Below are 24,458 nucleotides of genomic sequence, written 5' to 3'. Positions count from 1 at the left end.
CAAGGATGGGCTCACATTGCACTGAAAAACATCTTCATTTTAGGTGCTACCTTTGCTGAAAATTACTCACATGGGCCTGGATTCGATGGCACCAGACTCTCATGACAGCACTCAGGAAGCTGGTTATAGTTAGATTGCGTACTTGGCTACGATAGCTATTAAGAGCATCAGTTTGGGAGCTAGACTGTCTGGACTTGAATCCTGGCTCTGCCACCTACTAGCTGGTCATTCAGGACAATTTCACCTGTTTGAGCTTTAGCTTTGTCATCTGTAAGATGAGTTGTTATGGGGATTAAGTGCCAGGACTCACAGGACGCTCAGCACACCACCCGGCACCCAGAGGTAGCTCAGTACCCCTTAGATGTACTCATTGGCAGTGCTATGCAGCCCTCCCATAGGCACCAGCTCCATGAGCCATGTTTCCAGTTCCACACACCATGTGCCTTATTCCCCGCCACCAGATAAGGACAGGTGGAATGGGACGAATCCCAGGCTTTGAGACCTGTGGCTCCGGACACTTGCTCTGCAAGGGCCACTGAATGACAGGCCATTCCTGGCAGCCACAGGAGAAGCTCTGCCAAGCGATTGTGACTCAGCGGAACAGGGATGCAAAGCCACAGCCAGTGTGGGCCTGGCCTAGGAGGGTTAGGCGGTGCAGCACATGCTCTGCACAATGCCTGGCACATAGCACCACACCGATATGTTCTGGAGGAATAATCCTGTAGGAGGGAGGGCATTTGTTATGTAAGGAAGGTCAGTCTTTTAAGGAGGTGATATGCCCTGACCTGTGTTTCCAAGGGTCAGCCCGGCAGGGCAGCATCGTGGGGCAAGGGTGCAGAGGAAAAGTAGAGGTGGAAGACGGTTGGAGTCCAGGAGAGAGGCAGCGGGGGCCCCGATCCGATCAGGCTGACCGGCACCATCGCTGCCTTCCACGGTGCTTGCGAGGGGCTGCCCCGTGTGGACCTTGGGCGCCGCCAGGCTGAAGTCCAAACCCCAGGGGCATGCTCACCCCCCTTTGTCTCTTCTGCCCCACATTCTGTCCATTAGCAAATCCTGTCAGCCACAACTTTAAAATTATCTGGATTCTGGCCCCGTTTTTCCACCCCCTCTGCGATGGGCCTCCCAGCCCGGCTCCTGGTTCCGGCCCAGCCCGGGCTTCAGCTCCCGCGGCAACCACAAAGCCCTTTGGTAAACTCACAGTCAACGCACTCCCCTGCTCAAAACCCTCTCAAGACCCCATCTCCACCACCCCTAGTTCGTTTCCCAGAGTTAGGAGTCTCTCATGTTCTGGTAGAAAGGGAGGAGGGCGGGGGGTGGGGGTGCCTGGGTGACGGGCACCGAGGGGGGCACTTGACGGGATGAGCACTGGGGGTTATGCTCTATGTTGGCAAATTGAACACCAATAAAAAATAAATTTATATAAAAAAAAAGACTTCCCATCTCACTTGAAATCAAAATCCGAGTCCTTGAAAGGAAGCACCCTCAGCTCTCTTTCCTCTTTGGCTGTTCTCCCCCGGCTTCCTCCCCGCCCGCCACCCCGGCCTCCTGGCCCAGGACCCTGGGAGCTGCTGGGCCCTCTGCCGGGAACACTCTTCCTCCGGGGTTCCTGACAGTTGCCTCCCGCCCCACTGCCAGAACTCGGCCCCAGGGTCCCCTAGCTGGGGCCATCCCCTGCCCCCCGCGTGCCCACCCGAACCACCGCAGTTCCTCACCTTCCCATCCTCCGTAGGGGGACCGTCGCCCAACACGGCAAACCTTGTTACTGAGCCCTCCTTTCACTCCGAGGGGCAGGGGATTAGATTGGTTTTGCCTGTTTTACTGCTATTTCCCCAGCTCCTGGATCAGGGCCCCCCCACAGGGAATTCTAATAAAATCTCGCTGAATGAATCTCAGGGAATCCTGACAACACGTCCTAAGGGAGGTGCCCGTGGGCCCAGGAGAGCCGGGAGCTCAGGACTGGCAGCCGCGGCGAGATAACGGCTCAGAACCTGTGGAGGTGCTGGAAGGCAGGAGGGGAGGAAGAAGGTGGTGGGGAGGCTCCCGGAGTTCCGGGGGGTGGCGGGGAAGGCGGTGTTCTCAGGTCTGAGGTTCTCGGTCCCTTCTGGAGGGCCCTGCCAACAGCGTGGCTGGCACAGCTAATCGGCTCTGCAGGCTCCTGGGAAAGACCTAGCTCCTCAAGGAAGACCCCTGAAGAAACTCGTCGCCCAGCTACCTCTACCACCCCAGAGTGGAAGTTTCTAGCCCAGTCCTTTCCCGAGGGGCATTTTTGGGAGTGGGAAATGTAAACAAGGAGTAGGGGGCAGGCTGGGCCCAGGGGACACAGAGTTGATAACTGGGAGCACTGGACCGGGAGTCAGGGGAATCTGCTCCAGTCCAGCATCTGGTCCACCTGCTGTGTTATCCAGGCAAGTCGCTGGCCCTCTCTGGGCCTTGGCAATGTAGACACAAGGAGTCACCATGAGCCACGGGGGAGGATTCTTTTCATTCATATTTAACTGGAGCATAAATCATACATCAAGACTTAAAACCTGTAATCAAGAAACCAAAAAGCCTTACCTCTCTGGGGTCTCCAAATAAATCAAGAGTGAAAAATTTCTGTGAAGACAAAGACAGAGGGTGTGCATGAGAAGGCTTCCAGGGACAAAAGCCGATCTTTGTGAACAGTGCGCCAAAGGTGTCATGTTCTCCCTCCCGGTGCCAGCCTGGCTGGGCAGAGAGGAAGTGGGCAGGATACTGGCTCCCCCGGGTAGAGGTACAGGTGTAGGTGTGGGTTGGGGGAGGGGACTGCTGGAGAGGCCATCTGTCTGCTGTTCCTGCCTGCCCTGCCCTCCACCCATTTCCCCCTCATGTTCCCCTGGCAACACTACCCCAGTCATCCTTTGGGGCGCCTCCCTCTTCGCCACTCTTGCCCCACAAATCCAGGCATCTATAAATGACCGGGGGTGCCCCATCTCCCTGATCACAGAAATTAGTTCAGGTATGGGCACGTACCCATGTCAGTCCAATAGACTTTACCCCAAAACTTTTGCTGGAATTATTGTGAATGGTGTCTAAACAGATACAGTATAAGTCTAGATGCTATCGCTGTCTTTAGCCTCCCCAGGGAACAAACTTGCCTGACAGTGAAGCCAATACTGAGAGAGAAAAAAAAAAAAAGCTGAAGGATAGAGCAGATATATTCTTAATAATGTCATATGTGCATCTGGATCCAGCCATGCCTGAAGCCATGTACTCCTGAACTATAGTTTTCAGTTAGTTACCTGAAGATTTTGTTATAACACTATTCTTTTTCCACTCAAGGTACTTTGAGATGAATTTCCTCATCCTGCATCAGAAAGTCCTGACTTACACAAGCTTACTTATTGGTCACTCAGTGCTGTATGCTGGCAGACCTATTAGCTACAGGGTAACATTACAATCAGTGTAATCTCAGCAAATATGCAATGAAGAGAAGCACAGAGTGAGGTGAATTTCAGTGAGCTTGTCAGCTCACTATTCCCTCTTGGGGGAAGGGTGTGAATGTGACCTCGGGAATACCCCTCTCTCCTGGGGAGACTCCTGGACCCCTGGGCCAGGCCTCTGGCACTAGACTCTACTGTCTGATCTGATTCCAATGTAGCCTTGCAGCTTGCATCTTGGTTTCTCAGGCTCAAATAAGGTGATCAGTGCATCCAAAGAATGCCTTACCAGTCAGAGGTGTGTGTGTGTGTGTGTGTGTGTGTGTGTGTGTGTCTGTGTACCTATGTGTTTGTGTGTGTTTTGGGAGAGTGGATAATCATGGAAACACTCTACAGGATCTCAGAAAAATCTCACAAGGATATCATGGGCTCTTATGTTCTCTGGGTTTTTTTTTCTAACTTGCCAACTCTCCCTTATAAGCTGGGTCCTCTGAAGCCAATGGAGAATTGCTAAAATAAGCCTGCTTCTTCCCAGGAATCAGAGACGGTTGTGTTTTTATTCTTTGAATAAAGAATATTCCCCCACAGTGGGAATAGTTCCTATTGTGCCTTCCTTTAAAAAAAGATTTATTTATTTATTTATTCATGAGAGACACAGAGAGAGAGAGGCAGAGACACAGGCAGAGGGAGAAACAGGTTCCTCACAGGGAGCCCAATGTAAGACTCAATCCCGGGACCCCAGGATCATGACCTGAGCCAAAGGCAGATGCTCAATTGCTGAGCCACCCAGGTGTCCCATCTTATTGTGCCTTCCTGCTGTATTCTCTGCATGTCCTCATGATGACACACTGTCATAGCCATCCATCCAGTCCTCAAATGTCACCTCCTCTGTGAAGCATCCTTGCTGACTATTATGAGCATTTCCTCCCTCTATACTTCCATCACCCTTAACCCATGAAGTATATGAATGTCTTTCTCCTTGGATAGCTCCTTGTCAGCAGAGACTATATCTGATTAATGTCTGCATCACCCACCCAGTTATCACCATTCACCTAAAATGGATGGATGGAGGGATGGACAGATGGATAGATAGGCAGATGGATGGAGGAATGGCTAGATGATGGATGGAGCTGGTCAATAAACAGAATGTAAATGAACTGGATGGATTGGTAGATAAATGAATAATAACTAGCAGACTAGGTGATGGATGGGTCATTGATTCTGGATGGTTGAATGATGGAGTGAAGCTGTATGGTGGTTGGATGAGACATAGATGATTGAAATGAATGAAAGTTATGGATGGATTGATATTAAATGGATGAAAGAATATTGATGAATTGGATAGACTGGTAGATGAATAGATGGATATTAAGATGATGAATAGATTGATGGATGAATGGTGGTTGGATGGAAGGATAGATGGATGGGTGGGTGGATGTATGGTTATCCATACACAAAAGCACAATTGAGGCAGAGTCTCAAAAAAGTTAGAAAACTGAGCCTCCCCTGGGTTATAATTGAGGTAGTTTCTAAATTAAGCAAGATACATTGTGACAACCTTTCTTAAACTCTTTGTTCTTAATATCCCATCCTCAAAATTCAGAACAGTAGTTACCTCTGGGAATATGTGATACTTAATTTCTTAAAAATACATTTAGAAACAAGAATGGAAAAATAGTAAGTTTTGATTGAGGTGAGAGATTATTTTACCATTTGTTCATTATATTGTTTTTCGACTTTGCAAGTGTTTGAGATACTTCGTAATAACAAAGAAAAAAAGAAATTCCCATTCAGATCCAGAAGCTGATACTGTTCCCTGGTGGCCAGACACTGTCCCAGGTAGTTTTTGCAGGGCAGAGGCAAGGGGAAAGTTGAAATACTGAAGACTATCTGGGTGGGGGGCTTGTGTGTCATTCGAATGAATACACCTACCAACTTCAGTGAAACCTCCAAGAGCTCATCTTCCGTCTTCTGGCGCAGGCAATGAACAAGGACAGCCGACGTGGTGCTTTTACACCCAGCAAAGACAGCAATTTGCTGCAGAGATCACAAGCAACGGCAGATCTCAAGAGCCATGTCCCTTCCCTCAATCAATAAAGAGGTGTTCTTCCCCAACCTTCATTTCCAAAGGCTGCGGGGGAGGGGGGGAGCGGAAAATACTCTAGACCAGCAGGTGACAGTTCTGAGTCCCACTCATGCCAATTAAACAAGCTCTGTCTCTGTTACCTTATGTCTGTTAAAATGGGCAGAAGGATCTCAGAACGGAGCGTCTAAAGGGAGGAACACAGAGTGGGGCTTAAGGGCGTGGAATCCAGAATCACACTGCCCGGATTCAAATTTCTTTTCAGGAAGCCGTTCATGATAACCTCACCCTGCACGGTAGATGAGGGGCTCCTTTTGGATTGCATTATGACATCAGATACCTCTGCTTACTGCTCTTGTCAGTTGAAATTTTATCATCTGTGTGATTACACAATCACTAATCTGTCTTCTCTGATAGAATGCGAACTTCATGAGGCTGCCTGATGTCTGACTGTATCAAAATTATGTGATGAATAAATGAATGAGTTCCCCAGGAACCCACCCCAACCCCGAGGCACTTAAGGAAGAGCCACTCCAGGCTCACGTGCTGCAAATGGGTTCATCAGAACTCAGATCCTGAGAGAGACAAGACCCAGTGGCGGTCCACTGCCTACTGTGCGGCCTGGCACCCGCCCTGGCACACTTTGGGAAGAGTGCTCAGCGGACAGCGTGCTGCACTGGCAGCCCAGAGTCCTGTGTTTGAGTTCCCAGCTCTGCCCTGATCACTCAGTGACCTTGGCAAGCTGCTTCCACTGTCTGCCCAGGTTGCTCAGTGGTAAAACTGGGAGGCTGGCTGAGGTGTCTCCTTGCCCTTCCACACAACTGTTCTGACGTCTGTGATTCCTAGAGGATGCCAGGCAGATCCCTTGGCCAGAAAGGCATCTGAAGATTCCAGGAGAGCAGGGCAAAGGGTGTGGAGGTGGTCCAGCATGAGACCTACCTGAGCTGTGTCCTTCATGTCTTTCTTAACCAAGGCAGCAGTGAGGGCCACACCACTCTCAGAGATGGCCCGATGGAAGAGGTTCTTGGCCAGAGGAGATAGCACCTGGCAGGAGAGTGGATCGGAAGAGAGTTTATGCTCATGAGGAGGGGATCTTCAAGAGCTACTTCATCCTTAGCTCTGCCCCACCCGTTCCCCTGAAGACTCTGGCATTCAGCGAACACGACAGGTCTTCGCCTGGCCTGGCCTGTTCCCAGGCTGACACTGGGGCTCAGCTTCTCCCAGAGAATCTGAGCTGGGAGCCAGCAGGACAGTGAGGGAAGGACAGGAATTGTGCAGCATGCGCTGATTCTAACATCAGAAGCATTGAAAGACAGCGTGGTAACTCCTAGCAACACTCTGAAGACACAGCTCTGATTCCCCATTTCCATTATTTGGGATTTATTCTAAGAAGAGAGATCATGGAGGCACACAATGATTTCCAAGAATGCTCATAACGTTTATAAGATAATTGGAAATAACTCAAGGTTCCAATATTATGAGATTGAGAGAATAAACGATTTTTCATTTTTACTGTGGAAGGCTATTCAAATCTATACCATGGAATCCCATGGAACATCTAACAAAATGATATTAATGGAACAGTACTTAATGTTTAGGGAAATGTTTCTGTTATAGAATATGCATGTGAAGGAAGGTTTTTGTTTAAAAATCTTAAGAGGGGGACACCTGGGTGGCGCAGTGGTTGAGCAACTGCCTTTAGCTCAGGGTGTGATCCCAGGTCCGGGGATCAAGTCCTGCATCGGCCTCCCCACAAGGAGCCTGCTTCTCCCTCTGCCTGTGTCTCTGCCTCTCTTTCTGTGTCTCTCATGAATAAATAAATTCTTTTTTTAAAAAAAATCTTAAGATAGGTAGGCAGATGATAGATCAGTAGATGGCTAGATATGTGAAAAAGAACTAGAAAGATAAGTCCCAAGATGTCTGTGGTGAGCTTCCCTGGGTAATGCTTTTTTTTTTTTTTTTTCTTCTTTGGACTCATCTATACTTTTCCTTTTCCTCCACTTAATAAAATATAAAAACATTTCCCTCTGAATATTCAATAAGGAAACTGATACATATGTCAAAAAATACAGTCATAGCTGACCCTCTGCTCAACAGTGAGGGAGCTGGAGGGTATTTAGGGCTCCTAACACTTTCTCATCTGGTTCCCATCCCTACTTCCCTCAGTAGCCCCCCCACATCCCCACTCCCCCAACACCAGGACCCCAGGAGCTCCAGGTGCCTACACCGCTGTGCCATCCTCCCTGATCCCCCCAGCTTGGCTCCACCTCTCAGTCCCAGAGGTGGCTGTCCTCGTGGGAGGCCCCGACCTGTTGTTGGTGCTCCCACCCCCTGACATGCAGACCTGGCTTCTGGCTGAACAGTGGCACTTTGTCTAACTCTTGCTCAGAATCTATACCCACCTCTACTTGCCAGGAGAAGTGAAGTGAGTCCCAATGTTAACATGAGTAGGAAGGTGAGAGAGAGAGAGAGGGAGAGACTGCTCTACCACGTAAGAGGAGGAGTATCACTGCTGTAGCTGTGGCCAGAGATTCTTAAGGCCCAGGATGCTAGCCTGGGCTCTGAGCCTCCTGGGGGCCAAGGAGAGTTTCACCATGAGCCCTCCACCAACTGATCCTGTGCAGAGTAAGGGTAGCCCTGAATCCAGGCCTTGTATGTAAAGGTGCTAATTGATCAAAAGGCTCCCAGGGGTCCCAGGAGCAGCTATATCAGGGCTGGGAACACTTACAAGAACGGACACGCTTTCACCTCCCGCCGACTCTCCGAAGATGGTCACAGAACCTGGATTCCCTCCAAAGTTGGCAATGTTCTCCTGAACCCAGCGAAGTGCAGCCAACTGGTCCAAGTGACCCCAGTTTCCGCGGCCATGTTCATCCCCTGTGCTGTAAGAATGGGGCAGTGGTGCGAACACAGATTTCATGGCATAGGTGAAGCTGAGGGCTCTCAGTGAGCCTTCTAGAAAAAGGCCAGCCTTCCACAAGAGTCTTCTTCTGTCTTCCATTCCTGTAGCACTGTTCTGTTGTAGGGTTCTAGATTTACTCGCCTATTTACTGAACATATGTTTTGTGCAAAACACTGTTCTAAGGACTAGGGGTACATCTGAGAACAAAATAGGCAAAATCTCTGACTATACAAAGCCCACACTACAGATCACAAACAAACAGATAAATAACATCAGGTAGTGAAAGTACTTCCAGGAAAAATAAAATGGGGTAAGGGAAAAGACAGAGGTGGAGCAGTGGGGTCCTATTTCAGATCACATGACCAAGAAAGGTCTCTTTGAGGGAAGCGTGGCACTTGAAAAGAATGAATGAATGAATGAATGAATTCATTGAATGAATGGGCACATGAGCCTTACAAAATATCCAAAGAAGGAAATTCCAGGCTGAAGGAACAGGCAGTACAATGCCCTGGGGTCTGGTGGATAGAAGTGTAGGACATGCAGCTAAAAGACTCTGTGGGCCTTGGTAAGAGCTTTGATGGCATCGTCAATAATGTGGGAAGCCATTTCAGGGCAATGACAAAATTCCATTTATGTCTTAAATGATCACTCTGGCTATTGTGTGGATCAGACATAGCATCAAAGTAGCAGGTTATAAAAGTAGGTGGTTATTACAACCCTCTAGGAGAGAGACACAGAGGGCTTTGATTAGGGGGCATAAGGGAGGAGGTGAGAGTGGTTGGATTCTGAATATATTTCAAAGGTCGAACCAAGAGGATCTGCTGATCCTGACTGGATGTGAGGAGTGAGAAAAAAAGAAGTCAAGGCTGACCACGAGCTTTCTATCTCACGCAGGTAGAAGTGGGGTGTGGTGTTGCCAGCAGCCAAGAGGAGGTGCTGTGGGCAAAGTAGGAAAGTGTCAGGGAAGGAACAGTGGGAGTCAAGGGTCAAGTTGTCCCCGTGGAGTGAGGTACCCTTCTGAGGTGGCAACAGATGCAAGGTGGTAGTTAGCGAGGTACATCTGGGTTTCAAAGGAGACACAGGGGCTGATAAGGGAGCTCCTAGTGTGGCTCTTGATGTCACCCAGGGAACCAGTGGAGACGGGCAGAGAGATGTACACAGAGGCTGGAGGACCATGTGTGAGGAATCACATGTGGATGTCCCCAAGGTTGGCCCAAACGCTGTTGGGTCACCAGTGACCTCGGCCAGAATACAGCAGGATGTTTGGAGCTGAACCCTGACCAGGGTGGGCAGGGGGTAGATGGGGAGGAGGAGTGGCAGGAAGAGCTAACGTAGCAGTGTTATTGTAATGGGGAGCAGAGACAGCCCACAAGTGGGAGAGAAGAGGGGTCTCAATGAAGGTGATATACCCTGGGGATATGACTCACCTGAGATAATCCTCCCCTGGGTAAGAAGCCCACCCCTCCCCCAGCCCACCCAGCACCCAATCTCAGGGTCGGAGGTGCAGTGGCCAGTGAATTCAGGAGAGGCTCACGGTACCTGTGTCCGGTGGGAACACTGGTTCCTGCCCCAAGGACACTCGCTGGGGAAGCCTCTTTGCCTTCACCCATGGGTGTGCCAAATTCCCAAAAGGAAATGGGATGAGTGGGCCTGACATGCCTCCCAGGAGGGTTGTCTGCTGGGGTCAGGTGCTCTGCCAATCTTCAGCTCCAGGCACCTGTTCCTTTACCCACAAGGATGCACTGAGCTTGTGCCTCAAGGATGCTCCTTCCTTCCTTTCCTGCCAGGTAAGACACGTAAGCCTCTAAGGGCTGTACTGCAGCTAACTGCTTCTACAGAGGTGTGTGATGTGCTGGGACAGCCCAAGGGGGAAAAAAGAGGAGTATCTCAGAGGGGTGACATCTGGGTGGGGCCTTGCAGAATGAATAGAAGCTTGTCATCTAAAACAGGCATTCCAGTTGGAGGGAACAGCACCTATGAAAAACTCAGAAGTAAGTGGCCCAGTGTGGCTAGGGGACGAGAAGGTAAGTAGAGCCCAATTACAAAGGGACTTGGGACCAATATATCCCAATTTACTAGGGACCCTGGCAAAGATCTCTCTGAGGGCTGACATGGCTAGAGCTGAACACCTAGTACCCTTGCTTTGGGGGCCAGTGTGCAGTGAGGGCTGTCCAGAATCTTACCTGAAGAATCCCCAGATGCCCAGGCGGTACTGAATTGTCACCACCACCACGTTTTCGTGGGCAGAGAGGGCCAGCCCATCATAGGTTGATGCCCCGCCCACCACCAGACCCCCTCCGTGGATCCACACCATCACCTGGACAAGAAGGAAGCAACCGAGCCCGTTAGAGGAAGCAGCACCAGGCAGGACCTCAGGAGGTTGTCTGGTTTCGTTGCCCACCTCTTGACAGTGAATCAAGGAGGTCATTACCGGAAGTGCACCAGTCCCCAGCAAAGTTGGAGCAGGCAACTGTTCTCCCCAGTACCCCCAAGTGGGGCGCAGGCCACTACCCCACCCAGTACATCCTGGCTACCCCTGTGTCCCCAGCCCTGGTGCCACCAGGCTCTTCACACCGCAGAGCATCGTCATGGGAACAGTCATGGTGTGTCATCTTGTTCCCAACACTGTCATAGCTCTCATGCCCGGACCCCTCCCTTGGGCTTACTCTGCCCGCCAGAGCCCTGTACTTCAGCTTCATCTTAGTTATGTCTTGTGTGGTGAATTAAACTGCTCTCAGGCCCCCAACGGGATCTGTTTTGAGTATGCCTTCCATCTGCCTCCTCTGCATCCCCAAATCCCACCCATCCAAAGCCCAGCCTAAAATCCACCTCCTCCAGTAAGTCTTCAATCATTTGACTAATGTGATCTGAGGACCTACTCTATGTCGGGGACAGTGGTAAGAATTGAGGGTGAGGGTAGATAGAGCTATTCATCATGCTTGGCTCTGGCATTGTAAGAGCTCAAAGAGCCAGGAAAGAATTTGTAACACAAACTATGTGCCAAGTACATTCCATGAGGGAGGGACTAATACTGTACCCTTAACAGATAAGAAAACTGAGGCACTTAACCTGCCTGAGGTCACATAGCTAATAAACAGCAGAAGCAGACTTGGACCCACATGGTCTGGCCCTGGAGCCCACCTGTTGAGCCACCCAGCACGCTGCAGCCGTTGGCCATGGTGCAGTGGGCCTGCTGCTAGGATAGGAGTAAGATCCTCCCTTTGACTCTAACTAATGCTTCAGGAGTGCTTGCCCTGCGCACTTGCCAGCAGAGACAAAGCCTGATATGCATCACTGAATACTCCTAGGTGATTAGCCTGTTCTAAGGAAGCAGGGCCAGGTCCCATCTCATTGAGCCAAGCATGTGCAGTGCTAACTTCTGCTCACAAGTTCACAGGTGCCCTTCCCCACAGGTGTGCTTCTGGAAGCTGGCTGGGTGCTAACAACCCCACACCTCTCCACCCCAAGGATCACCTCCTTTTCCAGATCTCCTCCAAGCCCCAGCCTGGGTCTGGAGTTGCCCCCATCTCTGGGCCTCCTTTATTCTAGAAATGCTGACTCACTGTGTCATCAGCCGTGCCAAAGGCCATTAAGGAAGGAATACAATAAAATCCCAGATATTTGGCCAGAGGCAAAAGGATGCATTGCCTGGATCGCCCGGGTTCTTCGCCCAACACCTCTCAGGGACCCTGGAACTTTCTTAGAGAAGTGTCTTAATGTGCTGAGGAAAGGGCTCCCACAGGCTCACTTCCTAGTCTGTGTCCAAGAGCACTGGTGTGAATTCAGAAGGCCTATGCTCTGGTCCTGCCCATCCCACCGTTTGATCTCAACACCCCCGTCCCTGCCTTTCTGGGCCTCAGGCCTTCTACCTGTACAGGAAAGATTGGCTTATCTCTGAGAGTAATCATTCTGGTCCTTCTATCAGCAAAAAAAAAAAAAAAAAAAACAATTTGGAAAAGCTACAGTACGCATGGCAGAAGTATAGCTACTTCCCTCCAGAGCCCCTACGTCTGCCACTAGGGGAAACTGAGGTACGGAAAGCTTGCATTTCTTGTGGTCACGAGGTCTGGCTGTGGTGGGTTAGGAAGCCCTGGGGTCCCCAGAACAGCTCCCACCCAAGCTGCCTTCCCCCTCTTACAGTCGACACCAGAAGACTGGAACCTTCTGCTTACCGGCAGCCTGCTGTTCTTTGTCAAGTCAGCGGGAGTGTAAATATTGAGGTAAAGGCAGTCTTCAGAAAACTTGAGAGGAATGTTGTCCTTTCTGTTGGTAAAGAGTTCTGAGAGCACCTGACTTCCCACTGCGTCCTGGGAGCACCTGGGCAGGGGAGGGCAAGGAAGTTCTGAGCTGCACTCAGAGCTGAGCAAGATGTCTCCTGGCAGGTTGAGGCTACTAAATAGAGTTTTTCCTACCAGGCTGGAGACGCTGGGATGGTGAGGAGGCTTCCCGGGTGGGGGGTGGGGGTGGAGGCCCCTGAGGCTCACTCAAGTATCCTGGGACTGTGTGTAGTAAGAAGGCTTAGTACCTGGCCCCTTCCTAGAGTCTTTGAGATAACCTGGGTCAAGGACAGGAGGCTGTCCCCACACCGACCACCTGGGAGTGGACCATTTCCTATACACCCAGATGCATCCCAGCTGGGTTCCAGGTAAACAGGTCTTCCACCAGGTAAGCATGTTCTAGTCCATGGCAGCCTTTTGTAATCCCTGAGAAGTCACTCAAATGGCAGACCTTTAGGACCCACAGCAGGTCAGGGATGAAATACATATGGGGCAATCTCAGGAGAACTGTGTTCTAGTCCTGCCTCACTTGCAAATCGTCTGGCTGACCTTGGGCGAATTTGTTGCCTGCTTTGGCTTCAGCCTGCCAGGTCTATGTGAGGGAAGTGATTTCCAGAAGGATCTTGAAGTCCTGAGTACTGACATGCTAAAAATCTATCCATCCCAGGCAAGCACTATTCGTTTCCTTGATAAGGGATCTTAAAGATCCAGCACAGATTAAAACTGGTAAGATTTATGACCCTCCCAGCATGTCAGGTGCTGTAAGTGCTGTAAGTGCTCTTTATATACTAACTCACTTAATCCTCCCATGGCAAGCCCCCTAACACAGAGTCTATTATTTTCCCCATTTTACAGTTGAGGACACTGAGGCACAGAGAGTTTAGAGGACATACCCAAGGTCACACAGTCAGAAAGATCTGTACTATGTAGTACATGATATTTCTAAGGACATTCTAAAGAACATTTCCAGATCTCAAGGTACCAGAATGTGGATATCACTGGCCCCATTGTGTTCAATGAGGCCACTGAATCACTCTGCTGCCAAGTGGCAAAATCAGAGCCCCCAAAAATGACTTCTTAATTTTCATCCTAAGGGACCTTTCCCCTGATCACCAGAGCAAGGAGCCAAACATTCATAAAAAAAGAAAATCAAATGTCAAAAAAGGGAAAAAGAGTTCAAGGTCACTAGTGTTCAAATAAATGCAGAACAAATAGGAAAGTTATATATAATTATAATGAAAATAATAATTACTATTGTTTTGCCTATCCAATAGCCAAAAGGCATTTTTTTTCAAATAACCCCAAGCATTGCCAAAGGTCTGGCAAGTGGAGGTTTTCATATATCAATGGAAGGAGTGTTGCTGGAACGTTTCTGGAAGGAAATGTAAGCAGAAGGTGCATACTCTTTTACTCAGAAATGTCATTTCTTCAAACTTATCCGAAAATATTCATGAGTGTGCATGAAGATTTAGCTGCGGGATATTCATTAGAGTGCTACTTATACTATCAAAAACATCAAGAACAATTTAATGATCCCAAACAAGAGACCAAGATTATGATCCAAGACCCACTGTAATTCAGCTATTACAAGTTCAGCTACAGTATTTAATGACATAGAAGGATGTTCCTAATATATTTGTAAATGAGCAAAATAGGCATCCAAACTATCTGTATCATGTGATGCAATATTGTGATTTACAATAAATGTATATCTTGCTTCCAACCCATTTTGGGCACAGGCTCCCTAAAACCCTTAGTGTTTCCTTTGTGAAGGAAACAATAAAGATATCTTTATTATGTTAATAAGGGGACTTCTGATCACTGTTAAGACTAGGGGCTGGTTGCCAGATGAACTACCCAGTGATTAGAGGGTTGGACTTGGCAGTTCTTTCTCCCTGACCTCTGGGGAGCAGGGGTGGGGCTGGAGGTTGAATGGTGGCCAATGGCCACTGGTTTCATCAGTCATGGCTACATAACAAAGCCTCCTTAAAAAAACACACAGGACAGAGTTCAAAGAGCTTCCAAGTTGGTGAACCAAATAAAGCTTCCACAGCCACTACACTGGACCCCCAACTCTAGAAGGACAGTAGCTTCTTTATTCAGGACCTCCCCGCCATGGATCTCTTCATCTGGCTATTGATTCATATCCCCTGATAACCTTTGTAATGAACTGGTAATGTAGTGAATTAACCAGTTTCCTGAATTCTGTGACCACTCTTGCCAACTGATGGAACCCAAGGAGGGAGTCATAGGAACTTATGATTTATAGCCAAGGTCACAAGATGGCAACTTGGACTCGTGATTGATATCAAAAGCAGAGAACAGTCTTGTGGGTGAGTCCTTGACCTGTGGGATCTGACACTATCTCCAGGCAGAACAGTGTAAGAATTAGTTGAATTATAGGAGAAGCAGCTGGTGTTGAATAATTATTTCTTGGTGTGTGGGGAAAAACCCACACATTGGAATTGAGTGCAGAATCTTACGGATTCTATTTTTAAGGGAGAAAATATGCCACAGATAAAAGACTGGAAGAACAGAACCTAAAATATGATTAGCGGTTCTCTCTCTGGGTGGAGGAATTGTATGTGATTTTCATTTTCTTACTTTTACTGACCTGTACTTCCTTTTCTGTAATAGGTAGGTATTACAATGGCAATCAGGAAATAAAAAGAGCAAATATTATTTTTTAAAACAAAAGAAAGGAAGGGAGGGAGGGAGGAAGAAGAGAAGAAAGGAAGGCAGCAAAGAGCAGGACCTGGGAAATTTCCAGAATGCCCTTGCTGAGGTGAATAAGGTCGGAATGGATACATGGAGGCATCTGAGGTGCCAGGGGAGGCATCTGTGGGCATCTTTGCCTAGTCTGGTCATGGTAATTGGGACACACCAACCTTTGCTCTGCTCCATGATTAGGTACTTAGACACACTTGGGAGTTGAGAACTTTTTCGGATCAACTCCCCAAAGCATTCTCCACCCACACACGCCTACTCCACCCCTGTTCCCCAGCTTTGGCAAAGTTCTAGGCAGGAGAATAAACAGAATCATTAATCTGATCTTCCTCACTTGCTTGATTTCTTTTTTGTCCCCAAGGCACATATTGCATAATTTATTCATTGATTTGTGGGTTTTTTTGTTGGTCATCTATCCTCCCCCACCCCCGCTGGAATGCAAGCTCCATGAAGGTAAGGATACTTTTCTGCTCAATCATGGATCCTAGGAAACCTAGAATGTGCTCAATAAGGAGGACATTTTGTTGAATAACAAGCTCTAGACTGCTGTGAGTTCTGGAAGGTTTTTCAAGATTTACAACAGCTTGGGGATTTCAGAACAAAGCCACTCAGCACTTTGCCTTGGCTCCTTCCTGCCTCACGTTGAGGCCCACTGAAAGATGCCAACTTACATAGGAGGGTATGAGGTGGTATTCTTCACGAAGTTCCATGGCTCTGCAGCCTGTGGTGGAGCAAACCTCAGTGGTCCAAGAGGAGGCTTGGCAAAAGGGACTCCCAGGAAGACGGCCACAGGCTGTGCAAATCCTTCTAAGCTGACATACTTGCCCAGGACTTTGCCTTGCACAGTGTCCACCACAGGTGGCAAGGACGGGTACCCTGTGGGACATCCAGAGTTAAGAGGACACATCAGCCGCAAGAGGTCTGACCTGGTCTCCAAGTGGTTCTTCTTGCTTTAAGCTTGTGACCTTGAATTAGTCACCTAAACCCTTGAGGCCTCAGTTTATTCCATGTAAAGAGATGAGGTTAACTGTCATTCCTTACTTGGCATGATCTAGGGGAGCAAATTGGAATTGGAGGTAGAACTGCATCAGGTAAAAAAGAAATGCAAGAAGAAGAGCTGCTGAGAGGAATAAACCATTTGGTTGCCACTCCTAGGAGCCTCTGGAAACAATTATCCATTGGGACCTGGGCACTGAGGTGCATGTTGGCTGAAAGCATGAACAGAAGGCAGTCTCTTCTCTCAGGATCTCTGACCCTTGTATGGAGTATGATTCACAAACATACACGACCCTACATGGGGGAAGGAAAGGGCCAGCAACCTGAGAGAGGTACCAGGAAAGTCCCACAGGGATCAGAAGAGGCAGGGATGTCTTCAAATTGGTGGCATCTCCCACTGGCAGTGGGAGAGGTTGTACCAAACAGCAGGAGATAGAAGAGGGGATGATAAACAAATAATCCAATCAAGAAATGGGCAGAAGACATGAATAGGCATTTCTCCAAAGAAGACTTACAAATGACCAACAGACACAAGAAAAAATGCTCCACATCACTTGCCATCAGGGAAATACAAATCAAAACCACAGTGAGATACCACTTTACACCGGTGAGAATGGCTAAAATTAACAAGACAGGAAACATCAAATGTTGGCAAGGATGTGGAGAAAGGGGAACCCTCATACACTGTTGGTGGGAATGGGAAAACAGTGTGGAAGTTCCTCAAGAAGTTAAAAATAGAGCTACCCTATAACCCAGCAATTGCACTACTGGGTATTTACCCCAAAGATATATATGTATGAAACAACAGGACACCTGCACCCCAATGTTCATAGCAGCAATGTCCACAAAAGCCAAACTGTGGAAGGAGCCTCGATGTCCATCAACAGATGATGGATGAAGAAGATGTGGTCTATGTATACAATGGAACATTCCTCAGCCATCAGAAAGGACAAATACCTACCATTTACATCGATGTGGATGGAACTGGAGGGCATTATACTGAGTGAAATAAGTCAGTCAGAGAAGGACAATCATCATATGGTTTCACTCATATGTGGAATATGAGAAATAGTACAGAGAACCATAACGGAAGGAGGGAATCTGAATAGGAAGAAATTAGAGAGGAAGACAAACCATGAGAGATTCTTAACTCTGGGAAACATGCTGAGGTCTGCTGGAGGGGAGGTGGGGGGATGGGGTAACTGGGTGATGGGCATCAAGGAGGGCATGTGATGTGATGAGCACTGGGGGTTATAGGCAACTGATGAATTATTGAACAGTACATCTGAAACTAATGAAGCACTATATGTTGGCTAATTGAATTTAAATTAACAAAAGAAAAAGTAAAAAAAAAAAAAAAGAGAGAGAGAGAGAGAGGGATAAAGGTGCAAAGCAGAGCAGAGGCTAGGCTCTGAGGGCAAAATGCAAGGCTGGCCCAAGGAAGAACACAGGGCCCATTCAAGCCAGAGGGAGTCCATGGGGATGTGAGAAAGGATCAGGCCTGGGAGGCCTCAGTACCAGGCTAAGGTTTGGGGCTTTAGTGGGTAAATGAGCAGCAATGAACAGTTCTGGAATATGAGAGAGTGACACCCATCATCTGGCAGGGGATTCTCCTGGTGGCTATGAGCAGGGTTGTCCAAAGGGGAGAGAGACCTGGGGTCAGATTCCTACCTCTTCCATCCTTGTGGGGCAGGCAACTCTTCCCCACTGAGCTGCCCCTGTCTCCCTGCCACTCCCACCCCAGTCCTGGTTCCACCTGTTGTGATCTGCCTCAACTTGCATGTGCAAGTGGCCACTCAGACTCTTGATCTTGGCCCCTCAACAGCCTCCATGTGTAAGTTCCCTCATCTGGAATGATTTATAGCATGGTATCCTTCTAGTCACTCCCTTTTAGACACAGACTAAAGGTCACCCTCTCCCTCAAAGAGTGTGGGCAGAGCATGAAAGGGTAATCCAGATTAGGTTTTACAGAAGAATATCCATTGGTAACCTGCAAGAGAGACAAAGTGGACAGAAGCCCAACGGGCAACGCTGAGGAAGTGGGTGGATGGAAGTAAGAGGTATAACAGTTATGGCAAGAGGAGCAGTTAGCAAACATGTTGTGTTACATAAGTACACATTAAGATTTACAGTATATTGCATAAGTATACTTGTAAGATTTATAGGCTGAGCACCTTCTAAGTGCCAGATGTACATTCTGGTTCAATTAAATTCACCTTCACAACATGCCCATTTGATAAGAAGGCAGGAAATGGAGATATAACCCATATGGGCTTTCTAAAGCTGGAAATGGGATGGCCTTGCCGGGAGGTAAGCAGCAGTAAGGAAACAAGCCACTCCTAATTCGGTTCTTGCTCTGTCCTTGAGTTCAGTACCAGGTTTCTGATAGTGTTACTATTAGAATGTAGGTCAAGTGCAGATGGGGCTTGGGTCCCCACGGTTCTGATGCTCATAGCCCTGGCTCTCCATTCATGTGCCACAGACAGATTCCAGAGCATGATTTTCCAGCAGACCTTAGGCAAAGACATTTCCCTCTCTGAGTCTGTTCCCCTGCCTATAAACTGGCATAGAAGCATTCTGAGGTCCTTACACTCTTGTAGTAATTATGTGTCTTAGTTTGTGGATGCTGATGCTTGACATCTAGAGCCTTGCTGACAGCCCCTCTCAGAGTTAGCCAACCCTAGTGAAAGAAATCAACCTCCTTTCCAGCAAGCAGAGCCGGTACCCCAATCACCTTCTTTAAAAATCTTCCTCGGATACCCCAAGCCACTACCATCCTGCCCTCATCGCTCCAAGGCCAGGTACCTGGCAACGATGGGCAGCCTCTGTGCCTGAGAACTCACTGAAATTGGTTAGTTTGCCAATTCTAAACCTGACCTGCTTATCCTGTCTCACCTCTTCCTTCCCCTGGCAACCATGATAAGGGCTCTTCAACAAAATTCCTCCTCCCTTCTCCTCTTCCCTCTGACCCACCCTGATCTTGCACGTCAGGGTGCAAGATGGTGGTGGGCATGCCTCCTCCTCCTGGCAAGTTATGGCAGCTGGCTCCTGATCTGTTGGGCTTGTCATACTTCAAGTTTTCTACTACTGCACTACACTTTAAAACAACTCCTTGGGCAGCCTGGGTGGTTCAATGGTTTAGCGCCGCCTTCAGCCCAGGGCATGATCCTGGAGACCTGGGATTCAGTCCTACGTCGGGTTCCCAGCATGGAGCCTCCTTCTTCCTCTGCCTGTGTCTCTGCCTCTCTCCTCCCTCTCTTTCTCTCTCTCTCTCTCTCATGAATAAACAAATAAAACCTTAAAAAACACAACTCCTTTATTTATGAATCTTTTGTTTGTACTCTCCATACCAGGCACTCTTTAGAAACAACCTTTTTATCCTCACAGCAGCCCAATGACATAGCTACTGCCATCATTCCCGTGTTGGGGGTTGGGGGGCCAAGACACAGAAAAGTAACACTTGGTGCCTGAGGACAGCCAGCTAGTAAGTGCTGAGCTGCGATTCAAACCTACACACTCTAGATCCACTCAGTCCACACAGGTCCTCTGCCTGCCGTCTGCAGGTTGAGCATTCCTATGAAACATTTCCTAAGCTGAAATGGCACAAAGCAAAGACTATCTATCCTAGTCTTTCTGCATGTTGCATGAAGCCACTTCACTTTTAGGAAAGACTTACATTAGTACTTGTTATCGTAGCCCAAAGAAATCCAAGGAAGATTTTCGTTTTTCCATTAGTATGCTAATGTAGGTCTTCCCTAAAGGTAGAGTGACCTGATGCAACTTGCAGAAAGCCTGGGATACTACTATTAATATTCTCCTAGGCCACTGTCCATGATCTAGCCATACACAGATGAATAATTAAGAAGAAAATACACCGAGCCCTCTGGAACCCCTCATCCGGGAGGCATGAGATTAGCTCTTTGCCCTCCTGCATGGGATGGGTGAAGTCCAAAGGGCACGGGCTGCTGCAGAACCAGACCTGCCATTACCCTTCCCCTCCCAGCCTTTCCCCCACCTTGTGCCCCAACAAGTATTTACAAATGTGCCCTGCTATTTATTTATTTCAGGAAGACTTACCCCAAGCCATGGAAGTGGCGAGGGAGGTCAGGACCAGATCGAAGAGCCACATCGTGGTGAGATTGCAGCTCCAAGGCGTCAAGCAGCCCACATCACTTAAAGAGTCAGTGCAGGTCCCACCCCTCTGCCCTGCTGCTCTGGACCGCTGCAGGGCCTCTAGGACACGCCCACGCAGAGTTTACCCTCTTTCATCCAAACAGGCCTGAGTCTCTGATTACAGATAGCCACAGACCTGTCCAGCAGCCTGTTACATAAGGGTTTCTCCCTTGCAGGACTCTAACCTTAGGGCACTGTGAATTTCCCAAGGCAGGCAGGAGCAGACAGGTGCTTTTAGAGAGGGAGAGGCTTTGGTCCAAGGTTCTCAGAACAAGCTTGAAAACTTCTAGAGCAATTGCCAGTCCCGTAGCTGCTCAGCAGGGGAACTCAGGACAAACGTATCTTTGCTGCTTGGGCTACTTTTCCATAATATCTCAAGTTTGGAAGCACCTTGAATTCATCAGTTCTCCCCCCTCCTTTTTAAAAAAACAGATTTATTTATTTATTTGGAAGGGGAGAGTGTGGGGGATGGGAGGCAGAGGGAGAGAATCTTCAAGCAGACTCTCTGCCCAGGGCAGAGCCTCACGTGGGGCTTGATCCCATGACCCATGAGATCACGAACTGAGCCAAAATCAAGAGTTGGACGCTTAGCCGAGACGCCCAGGTGCCCCATCTGGTTTCCCTTTTGATGTCTAAATTAACTTTACAATATTTATGCCAAGTGACTCAACCTCCTGTCACATACCTCCAGGTTCAGGGAATGCATTATTCCTCCAGGCAGGGATCTTTGGATAGAATGTTTTTACAGTGAATGAACCCTATGTCTCCACAGTCCCTGATTCTAATCATCCATCCATCCTTCCATTTATTTATTATTCCATTCATTCTCCATTTACCAAATGTGGGACACTAGGCTAGGTGGTATGGGTACAGAGATGAATGCAAGTGATATTCCTTCTCCTCAAGGGGAGCTCACCATGAAGTGGGTAAGACATATGGTGTGTGTTTGGTAGGCTGCTGCACAGGGTGAAAGAACCAAAACAGGGATGCAAAGTGCCCTAGGTATATCTGGGAGAGTGTCGTGTATCTGCTGAGGGCACAAGGCAGATGTTCAAAGCCTGTTTCATAGAATCATTAAATGTCCAACAAAAGGGAATTCTTCAAATGAAGTTTGGTACAGCTGGCTAAGGAAATACTGTGCACTCAGACTAGTGATTCACGCCCCATTTACTGACAAGGATGGACAGTCATGATTTCTTATGAAGGGGGAAAAACAGGTTATAAAATACTTGAGGTTGCTTTAGGATACAATTTTGTGGTTCCTCAAAATTGAAACATAGAATTACTATATTCCCAGTAATTCCACTCTAGGTATATCTACCCAAGATAACTGAGAACACATCCATTCAAAAACAAGACCCAAAGAGCAGCATTATTCCTAATACCCCCAAAGGGGGAACAATCCAAATGACCATCCACTGGTGAATGGATAAATAAAACGTGATCTCTCCACACAATGAAATATTATTCAACCATAGAAAGAAACGAAGTATGGATCTTTGCTACAACATGAGTGAACTTGAAAAACCATATACTAATGAGAGAAGCCACAAACAAGAAGGGCCATGGATTATATGATTCTATTTATATGAAAAGTTCAGCATAAGCAAATGCATGGAGACAAAAAGATTAAAGGTTGCTCAGGGCAGAGGACAGGGCATGCGAAATGACTAATAACAAGTAGGAGGCTGCTTTGTGGATTGATGAGATGTTCTGGGTTTAGACTGCAGTGATGATTACACAACTATGTGAATATACTTTAAAAAAAAACACTGAATCGTAGACCTTAAAAAAGGTAAATTTTATGGCATGTGCATTATCTTTTTTTTTTTTAAGATTTTATTCTTTTTTTATTTTAGAGGGAGGGAGAAGAAACAAGGGGAAGGGAGAGGGAAAGCAGACTCTGCCCTGAGCTCAGAGCCTGACACCAGGCTCCTTCCCAGGACTATGAGATCATGACCTGAGCTAAAACCAAGAGTTGGATGCTAAACCCACTGAGCCACCCCAACGTCCCATGAATTATCTTTCAATAAAATAAAGAAATACTTAACAACCCAGTCATGTATAATATCCCATTTTAGTAAAAGCATACCTTTGTGTAGAAAAAGTCCTGTAAGGTTATACATCTAATTTGTATTACAGCAGCCATTTCCTGGCTCTTGTGTTGTGTTTTTACTTATTTATATTGGCCACTTCTAGTCATCCAGGCATTTGTGTGACAAATAGTCATTGAGGGCTCACTGTGTGGCAAACAAGATGCTGAGTGCTTTGCATGCAGTACCTCACTTGGTTCTCAAAGGGACCCTGTGAATTGATACTATTAATTTCTTGGCACTCGGCCAGGCAAGAGACATCAAGTATTGGGAGAACTGGAGATTGAGCAAAAACTGTGTAATGTTCTTAGACACTCTGCTGTGCTGTCAAAACCTTGTTGACAGAATGACTTTGTTGGTTTCTTAAGCACATGTTTGATTCACCTGTGGGTGAGTTCCTGTGGTTTCTCTCTCCTGGTAACTTCTCTACCTCCACCCTTCAAAGCTCCCACGCTTCCCTGCTGACCCCTGCTGGACCCTCAGGTTGCCTGGAAGGATGGGTGGAAACAGGAGTGCTAGGGTTCTTGAGCCAGGTAGGGATTGGGCAGCAGAGGTGCTTGCTGCTAGCTCAGTCTTCATGGTACCCCTCTCCCAGGGAAGATGGACTTTCTGCTGAGAAGTCATTGTCCAGCCTGGAATCACACACCCCAATCCTCCTGCATTTAGCTGAAGACATGAGATGTGTTCTTGTCAATGGAGAGGAAGCAGATGTGGAACAGGGTTACAGGCTGGTGCAGTCAAGAGGTGGCTGTGCCTTCTCTATGTTTGCACTACTTTCCCGGTGTCACTTGGCAAGCCTGCTCTTGTCCAGACCAGATCAATATTGACATCTGAAAGAACTGGACAACCAGCAGCCAAAAAGTACATGACACCATTCAAAAAACTTCATGGGTTCTTGGCCAAGGCCATAGGTTATAGCTAAAATGAAACATCTGGCCACCCAAATTCAAAAAATTATGTTAATTTGCACTCATTCTAGCCATTGCGGCAGGCCAGTGAGGGGAGCACTGTGACAGAGGTGAGGACTTTGTGACAGCATTAGAGTCAGTCCCCAGGGGTGACTATTTCCATGATGATTGACCTAGGCTGGGGTTCCTCCTTTTCATCCAGAAAAGAAACATGAATCATAAAGACCACCCTAAGAAAGAGGACCCCTATCTCTATCCACATGAGACAACTGGCTTGTCTTCCTAAGCAGACAACAAGACTGTTTCAAATCCCTTAGCACAACACACACATACACACACGCACACGCACACACACACACACATTTAGGCATAACCATTATACCTTTTTCCCTGACCAGCTCATCTTTGCAGCCTGGGAATATAGCCTTGGTTCTCAGCCTTAAAAAATAAAACAAAACAAAACTGTAGGGTGTCTTGGTAAAATATAAAGGTAGGGATTGATTATTCTCTCAATCCCACTGTTTAATCACATGTCTGCTTGTGACATTAGCCAGTTCGGCAAACAGAGGCAGCCACTCCCAGACCTTGCCATGTCTGGCTGCAGCCTGGAAGCCCATTCCTGACTCATGATGATTCTGCAGAGTAATGGGTGGAGCTTACAAAGCCTCACACCAGACCTCAGTTTTGCTTAATGTGTATGATCTCCTTGCATCTTATTAGCTCTGTAAATAATATAGCTCTTCTTCTTCAGTGGGAATTATTGCTTTTTCCCCTGGGAAACTCTCTAAGGTTTCTCATGTGGAGATAGATGTTCTGAGGAGTAAAATCCTAGAAACTGGCCTTAACTCTCAAGCCAGATCTTAGGGGAGAAGACACCTCTGAAGCCTCCAAATTATCCCCC

The 24,458-nt window shown here is 47.8% G+C and overlaps 1 protein-coding gene across 1 annotated transcript in view; it reads right to left on the bottom strand.

Moving 5' to 3' along the window:
- CES1 (carboxylesterase 1) overlaps window positions 1–20,684 on the bottom strand; it is a 29,401-nt gene extending 8,717 nt beyond the window's left edge. Inside the window, exons 1-8 of the mRNA XM_072827022.1 lie at window positions 20,461–20,684; window positions 16,059–16,263; window positions 12,556–12,700; window positions 10,567–10,700; window positions 8,210–8,363; window positions 6,421–6,525; window positions 5,331–5,435; window positions 2,557–2,595 (exon numbers count right to left, since the gene is read on the bottom strand). Of these exons, the coding sequence (XP_072683123.1) occupies window positions 2,557–2,595; window positions 5,331–5,435; window positions 6,421–6,525; window positions 8,210–8,363; window positions 10,567–10,700; window positions 12,556–12,700; window positions 16,059–16,263; window positions 20,461–20,512 (939 nt within the window). The 5' untranslated portion in view covers window positions 20,513–20,684. The remainder of the gene's footprint in view (window positions 1–2,556; window positions 2,596–5,330; window positions 5,436–6,420; window positions 6,526–8,209; window positions 8,364–10,566; window positions 10,701–12,555; window positions 12,701–16,058; window positions 16,264–20,460) is intronic.
- Window positions 20,685–24,458: the final 3,774 nt, after the last annotated feature.

This window comes from Canis lupus, chromosome 5, assembly GCF_048164855.1.
Source record: "Canis lupus baileyi chromosome 5, mCanLup2.hap1, whole genome shotgun sequence".
NCBI lineage: Eukaryota > Metazoa > Chordata > Mammalia > Carnivora > Canidae > Canis > Canis lupus.
Note: the sequence above shows the minus strand (reverse complement) of the source record. Positions and strands in the feature narration are given on the sequence as shown.